Source organism: Heterodontus francisci, chromosome 25, assembly GCF_036365525.1.
Source record: "Heterodontus francisci isolate sHetFra1 chromosome 25, sHetFra1.hap1, whole genome shotgun sequence".
NCBI lineage: Eukaryota > Metazoa > Chordata > Chondrichthyes > Heterodontiformes > Heterodontidae > Heterodontus > Heterodontus francisci.
In genome coordinates this window covers 75,250,724-75,264,671 of record NC_090395.1, presented here as the reverse complement: position 1 = coordinate 75,264,671, position 13,948 = coordinate 75,250,724, and the positions used below count along the sequence as shown (strand labels likewise).

The following is a 13,948-nucleotide window of genomic DNA, read 5'->3' as shown; positions in this document are numbered from 1 at the left end:
TTACCTTTTTGGTGGTGGCCTGCTTATGCCACATGGAGACCTGGTTATCTGGAGCACAGAAGACCCATCACTGGCTGCATTCAAGACAGCCTCATTACAAGAAGTTCTAAAACAGGTATTGGGCTCCCTAAGTACACATGCAAAGGTATACTGCCTCCTTCAGGTGGTGGCATAGTGGTATTGTCACTAGACTAATAACCCTGGGATCCAGGGTATTCTTCAAGCGACATGGGTTTAAATCCCACCATGGCAGAAGGTGGAATTTGATTTCAATGAATAAAAAAAATCTGGAACTTTAAAAAAAAGCTAGTCTAATGATGGCCATGAAAGCATTGTTGATTGTCACAAAAACCCATCTGGTTCACTAATGTCCTTTAGGGAAGGAAATCTGCTGTCCTTACCTGGTCTGGCCTACATGTGACTCCAGACCCACAGCAATGTGGTTGACTTTTAAATTGCTCTCTCAAATGACCTAGCAAGCCCCTTAGTTGTACATAACCACTATAAAGTTGATAAGGAATGAACCTGGGCACTTGAAACGACAACAGCAAACCCAGCCCTGTTGACCCCACAAATTCCTCTTTACTAACATCTGGGGGCTTGTGCCAAAGATGGGAGAGCTGTCCCACAGACGAGTCAAGCAACAGCCTGACATAGTCATACAGAATCATACCTTACAGACAAGGTCCCAGACACGAGCATCACCATTCCTGGGTGTGTCCTGTCCCTCTGCCAGGACAGACCCAGCAGAGGTAGTGGCACAGTGGTATACAGTAGGAAAGGAGTTGCCCTGGGAGTCCTCAACATTGACTCCGGACCCCATGAAGTCTCATGGTGTCAGGTCAAACATGGGCAAGGAAATCTCGTGCTGACTACCACCTACCACTCCCCCACCCCTCAGCTGATGAATCAGTACTCCTCCATGTTGAACACCACTTGGAGGAAGTACTGAGGGTGGCAAGGGTGCAGAATGTACTGTGGGTGGGGGACTTCAATGTCCATCACCAAGAGTGGTTCAGTAGCACTACCACTGGCCGAGTCCTTAAGGACATAGCTGCTAGACTGGGTCTGCGACAGGTGATGAGGGAACCAACAAGAAGGAAAAACATACTTGATCTCATCCTCACCAATCTGCCTGCGCAGATGCATCTGTCCATGACAGTATTGGTGGGAGTGATCTTGTGGAGACGAAGTCCCGTCTTCACATCGAGGATACCCTTCATCGTGTTGTGTGGCACTACCACCGTGCTAAATGGGACAGATTTAGCAATGCAAAACTGGGCATCCATGAGGCACTGTGGACCATCAGCAGCAGAATTGTACTCAACCACAATCTGTAACCTCATGGCCCGGCATATCCCCCACTCTACCATTACCATCAAGCTGGGGGATCAATCCTGGTTCAATGAAGAGTGCAGGAGGGCATGCCAGAAGTAGCACCAGGCATACCTCAAAATTAGGTGTCAACCTGCTAAAGCTACAACCCAGGACTACTTGCATGCCAAACAGCATAGACAGCATGCGATAGACAGAGCTAAACAATCCCATAACCAACCGATCAGATCTAACCTCTGCAGTTCTGCCACATCCAGTCGTGAATGATGGTGGACAATTAAACAACTAAACGGAGGAGGAGGCTCCACAAACATCCCCATCCTCAATGATGGGGGAGCCCAGCACATCAGTGCAAAAGATAAGGCTGAAGCATTTGCAACAATCTTCAGCCAGAAGTGCCAAGTTGATGATCCATCTCGGCCTCCTCCTGAAGTCCCCAGCATCACAGATGCCACTCTTCAGCCAATTTGATTCACTCCACGTGATATCAAGAAACGACAGAAGGCACTGGATACTGCAAAGGCTATGGGCCCTGACAACATTCCGGCAATAGTACTGAAGACCTGTGCTCCAGAACTTGCCGTGCCCCTAGCCAAGCTGTTCCAGTACAGCTACAGCAATGGCATCTACCCGGCAATGTGGAAAATTGCCCAGGTATGTCCTGTACGCAAAAAGCAGGACAAATCCAACCCGGCCAATTACCGCCCCATCAGTGTACTCTCAATTATCAGTAAAGTGATGGAAGGTATCATCGACAGATTGATCAAGCGGCACTTGTTTAGCAATAACCTGCTCACTGACGTTCAGTTTGGGTTCCGCCAGGGCTACTCAGCTCCTGACCTCATTACAGCCTTGGACCAAACATGGACAAAAGAGCTGAACTCAAGAGGTGAGGTGAGAGTAACTGCCCTTGACATCAAGGCAGCATTTGACCGAGTATGGCATCAAGGAGCCCGAGCAAAACTGGAGTCAATGGGAATCAGGGGGAAATTTCCCTGCTGGTTGCAATCATACCTAGCACAAAGGAAGATGGCTGTAGTTGTTGGAGGTCAATCATCTGAGCTCCAGGACATCACTGCAGGAGTTCCTCAGGGTAGAGTCCTAGGCTCAACCATCTTCAGCTGCTTCATCAATGACCTTCCCTCCATCATAAGGTCAGAAGTGGGGATGTTCGCTGATGATTGCACAATGTTCAGCACCATTTGCAACTCCTCAGATACTGAAGCAGTCCGTGTAGAAATGCAGCAAGACCTGGACAATATCCAGGCTTGGGCTGATAAGTGGCAAGTAACATTCGCGCCACACAAGTGCCAGGCAATGACCATCTCCAACAAGACAGAGTCTAACCATCTCCCTTGACATTCAATGGCATTACCATCGCTGAATCCCCCACTATCAACATCCTGGGGGGGTTACCATTGACCAGAAACAGAACTGAAGTATCCATATAAATACCGTGGCTACAAGAGCAGGTCAGAGGCTAGGAATCCTGCGGCGAGTAACTCACCTCCTGACTCCCCAAAGCCTGTCCACCATCTACAAGGCACAAGTCAGGAGTGTGATGGAATACTCTCCACTTGCCTGGATGGGTGCAGCTCCAACAACACTCAAGAAGCTCAACACCATCCAGGACAAAGCAGCCCGCTTGATTGGCACCCCATCCACAAACATTCACTCTCTCCACCACCGACGCACAGTGGCAGCAACAAGATGCACTGCAGCAACACAGCAAGGCTATTCAGGCAGCACCTTTCAAACCCGCGACCTCTACCACCTAGAAGGACAAGGGCAGCAGATGCATGAGAACACCACCACCTGCAAGTTCCCCTCCAAGCCACACACCATCCTGACTTGAACTATATCGCCGTTCTTTCACTGTCACTGGGTCAAAATCCTGGAACTCCCTTCCTAACAGCACTGTGGGTGTACCTACCCCACACGGACTGCAGCGGTTCAAGAAGGCAGCTCACCACCACCTTCTCAAGGGCAATTAGGGATGGGCAATCAATGCTGGCCTAGCCAGCGACACCCACATCCCATGAATGAATAATAAAAAAAATTAGGGATGGGCAATAAATGCTGGCCTGGCCAACAATGCCCACATCCCATGAAACAAATTTTTAAAAATGACCTGGAATCCTATACTGGAGCCTTTACCAATATGTTAGCAGTGCACTTATGGCATGGAATATGTGCACACCATCCGCCATATTGGACACTTAAGCACCTATCTTAAACCAGTAAAATGAACACAGTGCCAAAGTAGTTCTCTGTCAGTCGCACCAAGTCCCATTCCCCTATCACCCCTGTGCTGACTGACCTATATTGGCTCCCGTCAAGCAATGTCTTGATTTTAAAATTCTCATCCTGGTTTTCAAATCCCTCCATGACCTCGCCCCTCCCCATCTCTGTAATCTCCTCCAGACCCATAACCCTCCGAGATATCTTTGTTCCTCTAATTCTGGCCTCTTAAGCATCCCTAATTTTAATCGCTCCACCATTTGTGGCCGCGCCTTAGTTGCTTAGGCTCTAAGCTCGGAAATACCCGCCCTACACCTCTCTGCCTCACTTTCCTCCTTTAAGACACTCCTCAAAACCTACCACTTTGACCAAGCTTTTGGTCACCTGACTTAATATCTCCTTATGTGGCTCAGTGTCATATTTTGCTCTTTTGTAGGACGGTGGAACGTTTTATTGCGTTAAAGGCTCGATATAAGTTGTTGTCAAGGAATCTGCAGAGGCCGAACTCTGCCTGGGCTCGGGGAGGATGAAGCATGTCTGAATGTGGGAAAGGTGCTGGGTCAGAGCAAGTTGTAATCCACATTATGCACTTTTGTAAATTAAAAATGAGCTCCATTTCATTCAGTGAGGCCATCACCAAGCACAAGCCATCCAAATCTAAAACTATCAGGACTGCGGGGCACAGATTCAAACTAGCAGATTTGGGACTGAAATCAGGAAGTTGTAAGTCACACAAAGAGCAATCAACACATTGAACCGATTTCTGGCTGGAGCTGGAAGGAAACCTCTTATGTTCCTTTTGAAAACTGCAGGCTTTGTTGATGGGGTGGGGCAAGTGTCGTTTATTTTTGCTTCTCTCTCGTAAACATAAATAGGACAAAAAAGGTCATATAACTGCAAATGAAGTTTACATCACCCTAATAGGTTGCTGCTTTGATAATCAGTATATTAAATGATTTGGCGGTGTAATTTTGGGAAGGGTTATGGTTTTTTAGCCCATTTATTTCAGCTACTTAAGTTCCTACAGTCCCACTCCGAGACAGGAGGAAGCGCTCCTCACTTCCCAACAAGGCATATTTTTGCAGCAAATATTAATGATCAGTTTTCCCCCTTTGTATGGGAGAACGCAGGCGCCTCTTGTCTGAGCCGTCAACTCCTCGTTTAGTAGGTTGCAGTGACCACAAAAAAATCCTGCAACTTTAAACCTCTGCGGGAACCTGAGTTGTGGAGGCGAACGGGGAATGAGAGACAAAAATTGATATCTGAAGAAAAGAAGGCAGAGCGGGACGGGGGGTTTGCACAAGGGAAATTGTATGATCGAGGAAACGAGAGAGGACGGGAAAGAAGACCAGAAGCAACTAAAAAAGTTTGAAAAAGTTCCTGAACTTGGACAAAAAAATGTCAGTTTTCTGGAAGTTTGCAGGGAGCGGAGAGGCTTGGCTGGAATTTTTTTTTTGTGGGTGAATCTAAAATGAATCCTAAAGCAGCGATTTGAAGAAAAAGTTGTACTTAAAAAAAAAACAGCTTTTGTTGCAAGTTTTGTCATTTTGAAAACTTTTTTTGTAGTTTGGACGTTTGCGCTTCCTCCAATCACGGAAGGTTTTTTCTCCTCCCTCAACTAAATCTATAAATCAGAAGACGATTTTATTTTGCTGTGAAAGCTTTTAACATCTTGTAAAGCAGGAACGTGATACATTTGGTGAATTGTCACCCGCTTTATTCTCGCTACATCTTGGATACATTTCAGCTTCACTGAAAAAAGTTACCCCGAAACAGCGAGAACATTTCAGGGGATCAATTGTTCCTTCCCAGGCCGGTCCCTTTCCTGCTCTGATCGCTCCCTGGATCATCTCAACCTCTTTGGAGGGAATTTAAGAAGAAAAACTCCAGTTATTTTCAAGCGTTTCCCCCCCCCCCCCCCCAAGACTTTTTTTTTAAAAAAAACGCCCTGTCGTTATTATCGTTTTATCACCAGCGCTGATTCTCTTGAATGTTAAATCCTTTCATTCAAATATATAAATACATTGATCAAACAGTGGAACAATTTGAAACCGAGTGTATTGGAATTCTCCTAGTGCTGGCAGCATGCTCAGCTGGGATACAAAGAAACGCAGCGCTCCAATCTCGCACACTCCCCTCTCTCCCTGTGATTCCCACCATCTGAAGGCTTTTTAATTATCTTCTAACCCACCCCCTCCCCTCCTTTCCCCTCCCCTCCTCCCTCTCTTCCTTCCTCCCTGGGATTTGCTGCAGTCAGTGTTGTTGTCTCTCGCTCTGATTATATATATTTTATCTCCCCCCGTGGTCACTTTCCGTGTTGATTTCAGCTTCTGCGAGGACTCGATTTGCACCCAAACCTCCTCATCCTCATGGACTGATTGAGGGAAAGGCGGTGAGAGAAGAATTCTCCAGCAACAGGATTACCATCTGATTACTGCCTCTGCAGTTTTTTTTTTAGTGGAAGAAAAACAATTTCTAGACTAACAGCGATGACATCGCCAGCCAAATTCAAGAAGGACAAGGAGATTATTACCGAGTATGACACACAAGTCAAGGGTAGGTTTAATCTGTTTCTATTCGATTCCGAATTGCAGCATTGTGTTTGCAGCAGAGTTTTGATCCCAAGAAAATAACGACAGCGGTCTAGCCTCATATAGGGTTAACCGTGCAATCAACGCCTTGCTGTTATCCACCCTGTGCTTTAATGCTGCGAAATTAATCTCCAGGAAATTCATTTTCAAATCATATTTTTACAATCTGACCGTACTTTGCGTTCGTCATCTGTGAGCTATTCCATTCACACGGTGCAAAATACGTGTTGCAGTGCCTGTCTTTCATTTCTCTCAGGCAAACACAGATTGTTCTGCAATTCACCATGCAGCTATTAGTTTTTATTAGAAAAAGAAGCCAGTCTTCATAGGATCCATTTGAGATGCTTACGTGCAAGAGCAAGGGCTAGTGTGGGTAGGCTGTGGGTTTGCTGCGGTGGGGGAGACTGTTGGGTCCTGCAGCAGAGGGGTTAAAGGTCAAGTGACTACAGCTACACCTTCCAGCTGAAAGCAACGTCTTTCTTAGCATGCGACAGTGGGGGGCATCTCTGAGACACTGCTGCTGTTGGGTTTTCCAGAAAATGTGCCGCTCCCTCAAGGCACTGTATGGCAGTGAGTAATGTGCAAGCTCCCAGCTTTAGTCTTCAGTCAGGGCAACAGATGGAATATTGCAGTTAGCCATGATGGTGCCCCTCCACTCCATGTGCTAGGGAGTGACAGTAAATCAGCCATGGCTTCCCTTCCTGATCATGCTCAGTCACCCGTGCTGGAAATTGTGTTGACAGATATTGGTGGGGAGTCAGAATCAGACTCCACTGTGATGCCAGTAATGGTTGAATAGCTTTTCAAGCTCGATTCCTGGGCTTATGCTAATATATGCTGGTAGAGTGACGTTCCTGTGGAACTCAGACCCCAAGAGTCAATGGGAGTGAAATTGGCCTTGGAAGATAGCACAAAGCAGGTGACGGGAACTGGGCAGTCCATCTTACCCTCTGCATGAAACTAGAACCAGGTGCAGTGTAGAAAGCTGTTGTCATTTTGTTATTTCTTGTTTCGTGCTGCTGTACAAGTCCATTTCACCTCCATCATCTTCAGCAGACGAGAGTAAGTGTTTGGATACAGTTTGATGCATCATGACTGGAATCCCTCACCCTTCCCAACACAAAGACCAGAACAAGACCAGAGAAGTAAATTCCTAGCTTTCCAAAGGACAAGAAACGTTGCATGAATTTAAAATTCTGATCTGTGCCTGTGGTTTGTGTTATGGGCAGTAAGGTTTCCCTGAGGCAGTACTTGCTCAAGGTATAGCTGTAATGTTACACTGTACATCCTGAAAATCATATTACAACCTTGAAACCACACACACTGTTTGTCATTGAGGACTGTTGGAGTTTGGTTTTCTGAGAGAAGTACTCAATTTCTCTCATTTTAACTTGAGGATCTCGGGCATGAAATGATACAGAATAACTCCCTCAATGGTTTAATAAGTCTCTGTATTCTGATAATCCCACATAAGTTTTATTTCCAATACCCTACTATGTGATCAGCCCCATATCTGCCATGCATAGAAACCTGTTACCAGTCTCTAAATCAAACTTCAGAGAACTCCACAACAGTGCACTTTTTATTTGCCTGATTCAGCGTGCTGTACAGCCCCTCATCCAAGTCCACAGGATGAAGAGCCAAGCTACAGAGACCCCAACGTACTTGGACCTGCTGGGATTTAACCAGCTAAAACTGTGTGACTTACCAACACAGAGCACTGGGAACCTTCCCACTATATGCAGTGCTGGTACTGGGTTGGCCGAGGTGGTGGGAGTCAAACATGAGGTTTGGTTGACTTGGCAGGAGGAGGGTCAGGCTGGGGAATGCAGAGTTTGCTAGTCTGGGAACTGTACAGACTCTCGGGCAAAAACTGGATGCCAAAGATGGATGTCGGAACTAAATGGAAGGCATCCTCCAAAGCCAGGTTTGCTGACTGCAAAATGAATTGATGGGGACAAACCCCCCACCACCCTCCCACAAAACCCAGCACCACTGACTACACATCCAGCCAGGACCACCTTGCTCCACTGGGGCATTGGATTACGAGTTTGTCTCGAGCTGACTAGGAGAAATCACAGCCTTGGTGACAGATCTGGTCTTTTCGGGCTGAATCAGAGAGGCAGGTTGGCAGTTTGGTCAACTGTTGACAATTGTAATCATTAAAACTCTGTCATATATGACAAAATATATTTAAGTATTTGACATTAGCATTAAGCAGCAGGAAGAAACAGATTACAGTCCATGCTTATTAATTCAGGTTTTCTGCAAAAATATTTACATTATCCAGTAAATAATTTAAATAACTGAATTAACAGGAGACTGCACCATAATGTTTAACTGGTAGACCAAGTCCAAGACTGGACAATTTAACAGCTTTGAGTACAGCAGTTGAAGCTCAATGAATTTACTGCACACACCAATTATCCCTGCAGTTTAATCCATGCACAACGTTGGGAATATAAACATTAAACGTTATTAGCCAAACATTTAGATGCTGCTCTTATCCCTGTTGAGAACTGGATTGGAAAGTGAGAGAGTGCACACGTGACACAACACACATATACGGGCTATGCTTTGCAACTCCAAAGCATAGAAAGTGTATGACCAAGCTAAAATTATTGGAGCCTCAACTGAAATTTTTCTTGACTATTCTGAAACTGGTCACATGCCACTGACAATACCATCCCTGGAATTAAGACACTTTACAGTTCAGAGGTAAAGACTGCCTTGGAAGTTAAACTGGGGGGTGCAGTGGGTGACAGTGGAGAAGATAGAACTTACGATTGTTTGAATAGGTTAGTTGAGTAAAAACAACTTATTGAAGCCAAACTTCTCATACAGTTGGCTGCCTGCAATATTCTGGGCCTACCTGCTTGGCTCCAGTCCTCACTCCCTGTGCTCACAACCAGCATCAAATAGCTCAGCATGCCTCAACACAGCAAGAATCCTTAACTTCCTACAAAAAGCAGCAAACACTGCCCAATATATTCAGTGAGATCACTTATGCTACATAATAATGGAACAGCCATGAATGGACCACCTACACCCAGCCCAGAGTCAGTGTTGATGTCGGAAAGAAATATAATTCAATGCAAAAAGGGAAAAGAAACATTGTTGTCTGTTAGAGACGTAGCCTTATCAAAGTCCATGTGGGATCTTACAGCACAGTAGGAGGCCATTCAGCCCATTGTGTCAACGTCAGCTCTTCAAAAGAACTGCCCAGTTAGTCCCACTCTCCTTGTCTTTCTCCATAGCCATGCAAATTTCTCCTCTTCGAGTATTCATCCAATACCCACTTAGTAAAGTCCTTTTTATCTGAGTACTAGGGATATGTTGTGGGGAAGAAAGAGAAGTAAAAATTGTCTATATTTGTCTGGGAAGGAACAGTATTGGACAATGAGATATAATTCTGACCAGTAAATCCTAGCACAACTCCTTTATTAGCTAAACAAACAGGATTTTGGTACCACCAATGCATCAAATATAAAATTAATATAAAGATAAGACATTAAAGAACCTCAGGTGCTCTTGCTAATAATTATCATTGATCAATCATCAACTATCCTTCTTTTACTGAGATCAAGAGAGAAAAATCACAAAAAGGTCTCTGGGCTCAGTTGGCTCCAAGACGAGAAATTGGAACCAAGTCAATCCTCTGTAATAGACTCACTAATCTAGTACTTGAACGAGGCAGATCTGCAGTACCGCTAAATGTTGGACTAATAACGTTTAATGTTTATACTCCCAAAGTTGTTGTTTGGATTAAACGGCAGGGATAATTGGTGTGTGCAGTAAATTCATTGAACTTCAAATGCTGTACTCAAAACTGTGTTAAGTTGTCCAATCTTGGACTTGGTCTACCAGTTGAAGGTTTGTGTGCAGTCTCCTGTTAATTCAGTTATTTAAATTAGTTACGAGATAATGTAAATATTTTTGCAGAAAATCTGACTTTTTAGATTAATAAACATAGACTGTAATCTGTTTCATCCTGCAAATAGATATGAATATCATATACATTTTGTCATATATTAGAGAGATTTAATGATTACTGAAGGATACTCCAGAGTCTGTGAGTTAGCACACTAGCCTTTCATTCATGGAACTCTGGTTTGAATCGATCCCAGACTGAGGAGATGATTGTTTTTCCTCTCTGTGGCACATCCTGTGTGAAAAGTCTCAATCCAATTTCTTAGAAACAAACATAAAGTGTTAATTTTGCCCTCGCAATCTTATCCAGGAAGGCCACACGGATGACTTGTTTTGAAAATGGCAAAACTCTCACTGGTATTGGGAACACTGAGCTTGGGGTGAGGATCATGGTTGGGGCAGCTGTGGTCAACTGTTCCTAACCAGGCAGCGCTTGGCACTTGGTGCCTGAAATAGGAAAGTCATCCATTCCTTGGTGTTGAAATACTTTGCTTTGATCAACATAACCATTCACAAAAAAGTACTTCCTGGTTGTCTTGTGGGCTAGGGGGGTGGTGTGTACCTTCAGTGTAAATAAAGTTAACCCAATACTGGATGGCAGTACATCGATTGTAAATTTGCTCTGGATTGTGATCTATATCAAGCTGTTCTAACCCATTGTATTAGATAACTGCTGGCTACAGGAATAAGGAAGGACTGGGAGTCTATCTGGAATTTAAGCAACTCTGTTCTCTGCTTGACCTCTGCCACCTCCCTCACCCTCCCGCTCCACTCATTCTTCTCTTTAGTCAATGCAATCTCTGCATAATTTTTATCCCCATCTCTCCTACGCTCTTATTGGGTAATGGTTCTACAACTGTCAGGCACTCTTTGATACCTCACCCTAGTGGCCAGTCTTTATGTTTGAGCCCGGCCACTCTGATATCCACACGCATACACCTTATTAAATGGGTCATTGGACAGAGATCAGAAGTAAATTTCTTTTCCCTTCCCTAATCCAGGGGGACTATGGCCATTCATGGAGTTTCTACTCTGTCCCAGCTGAGCTTATCGCCTAGTTAGTTTTGTGCTAGTTAGTTTCATGATGCTGTTTGCCATTTCTGTTTTCGACCTAAAGAACCTGCCTAAAAACAAAAACAAATTTAATAAAGAGCTGGCCTTGTATCGTCAAATAAATTCAAAATAGCAGGAATTGTTTCATACATAAAACATCTGTGTACTTGGGGTACATTCTCCTATAATAGATAACATTGAAGTCAATCTTTCTAAATGTGGGTTTTATATAAAAGAAAATGTTTCTTTTGAAAATGATCAAAGTGCAGCCTCCCACTATATTACAGCCCAAGACACAGAATTAGTTGTTCTGTAGTGTGATTCCTGTCTGTATTTAACTGTTTGACTGCAGTGGAAATGCCAACATCAAATGTATAGTGATGAGTGAATGCTGCAGTTCTAGAATAAGAACAGAATGTGCTGGAAATACTCAGCAGGTCTGGTAGCATCTGTGTAGAGAGAAGCGGAGTTAACACTGCAGTTCTAGGCTTGGTCTCTGATCTGTACTAAGTTTAGCCAATCAGTAGAGTAAGAAACCTTCCTGATATTTCATCCCCTGAAGTCCTTTCAATGAGACTTTAAACCAAGGCCCTGTCTGCCCCCCTCAAGTGGGTGTAAAAAATCCTACTTGCAGAAGAGCAGGGAAGTTCTCTCTGTATCCTGGATAATATTTATTCCTATTCCACACTATTTCTTCTTTCTTTGGCCTCCTTGTCTCGGGAGACAATGGGTAAGCGCCTGGAGATGGTCAGTGGTTTGTGGAGCAGCGCCTGGAGTGGCTATAAAGGCCAATTCTAGAGTGACAGACTATATTCCACACTACTCAAAACAGATTATCTGGTCATTATCATGTTGTTTGTGGGAGCTTGCTGTGCGCAGATTGGCTGCTGCATTTCCTTCATTACAACAGTGACTACACTTCAAAAGTACTTCATTGGCTGTAAAGTGTTTTGGGATATCCTGAGGTCATGAAAGGTGCTATAGAAATGCAAAGTCTTTCATTTTCCTTCAGTTACTTTATTTAGCTCCTCCATTTTCAATGTTTTGTTAAATTAAATATAATATATATAAATATATTGTATACCTGCACGTTCCCATTCTTTTCTTTGTGATTGCAAGTCCACGCTCTGAGAAAGCACTCACTGAGCCAGTTGTGAATCTGTGGACCTTCTGAGATTTCAGTCAAATAATAGAGGATTAGAATTTAATAGAGTCTAATGATTGATTTCTGGTTCCTGTTCTGTTATAGCTCAGATTGAATAAAATAAATTACTGTCACTTTTAATTAAAATGGGAATAAGGAATCTCTGCATCCTCTCCAAACTTAAAGGGACTGTTTCTGATTGGCACAGTTGTGTAACTGTTTAAGGCCTTCCCTTAAGCTGTGGATTGCTTGTCTGATCTTTTCCCCCATTTTTCATTAGAAAATTCCTTTGTATAGTTGAGTCATGGGAAGCTCAAATCCATCAACCGTCCAGGTGAGATGGGATGTGTTGGGGGTTGTGGAAGTGCAGGTTTGGCTGGGGTATAAGAGGGGCATCTCCAGATAGACAAGTATATCCATTTAACTGACCTAGTTTATTACCTGTTTTGTTTTTCTTCCCTGTCCTTGCAGGCATCAGCTAACCCTGGGCACCTTGCCCAAATGGATATACTTTATGTGTGAACACAGAAGATGAGTGTTGGTAAACTATTCAATTGTGGATGACATTAGAGCCCATCAGAGTATTTCAGTCAAGACATAGTGGTTAATGTACTGGACTAGCAACCCAGGGGTCAGGAGTTCAAATCCCACCATGACAAATTGTGAAATTGAGTTTAAAAAAATCTGTTAATTTGCAGGCTGTACCAGAGGAATGCCCCCAAAAGCTGTTGTAGTTGATTGTTGTAGTAACCTGACTGGGTCACTTGTGTCCATCAGGGAACGGAAGCCCTGGCCTACATGTTACTCCAGTCCAACACTTCCGTCTTCTCAGTGCAGCCTAATGCCAAGAACAGGTAATTTTTTGTTCTTACCTGAAGTCCACACATGGAAAGTTTCTGACAATAGAAAGTGGGAGCCTTGACTGATTTTTATTTCTCCCCCTTCACTCCTCCCCCTTCCCACCCCCAACCCACAATCCTATCTAGCCCAGGGATGTCCGTTTCACCATCTTAACTGCTGTCCTAACTGAGATCAGCTCACTTGATACAGATCAGGAACCAAACCTGGGTTCTTCCTACTTAGTTTTGTCCTGTCTGACCACAAACAGGATTGGCACGAGTTGTCCTGGAACTGTCTTACCCTGTGAGCTTGAAACCGGAGACGAAAAAGATTAAGGTTTAACAATTCTCCAGCAGCTGTCAGTCCTGGTATTTGGTGCAGTGAAGCAAAACAATCTTGAGTTATTTTTAACAAAAGCCCTGAAGAAGCTGCAGGTCACAATTGGATTTTATGAAACATATTAGCAGTTCTGTGAATGATGAAGGAACTTGTTCTGTCCTTTTCTACTTTTATTTGTGCAGTATCTACACGATAAGGGAACAAAGCAGAAAAGTGTGAGGCTGTACTGCAGACCAGTGCCATTAGCTTCATGGCAACTAAGCCAATGTGCAAGTGCTTGCTGCAAGCTAGTCTGGGATTTGGACAAATTTCACAAGTGTCGGGTAGTTTAACTGTAGCTGGACTAAATGTCTTCTAAGCCAGTGACTGTGTCTTCATCCAATGAGTCTTTAATTGCAATCCAATTTCCTCAGCTAGAAAATGCATGTCTAGAGTTCAGGTAAGAACAGGATCAGAATTGGGATGTGATGCCCTA

General features: G+C 44.0%; 1 protein-coding gene across 1 annotated transcript in view; it reads left to right on the top strand.

Moving 5' to 3' along the window:
- The first annotated feature begins 4,731 nt into the window (after nt 1-4,731).
- srgap2 (SLIT-ROBO Rho GTPase activating protein 2) overlaps nt 4,732-13,948 on the top strand; it is a 213,617-nt gene continuing 204,400 nt past the window's right edge. Inside the window, exons 1-2 of the mRNA XM_068057533.1 lie at nt 4,732-4,942; nt 5,904-6,132. Of these exons, the coding sequence (XP_067913634.1) occupies nt 6,066-6,132 (67 nt within the window). The 5' untranslated portion in view covers nt 4,732-4,942; nt 5,904-6,065. The remainder of the gene's footprint in view (nt 4,943-5,903; nt 6,133-13,948) is intronic.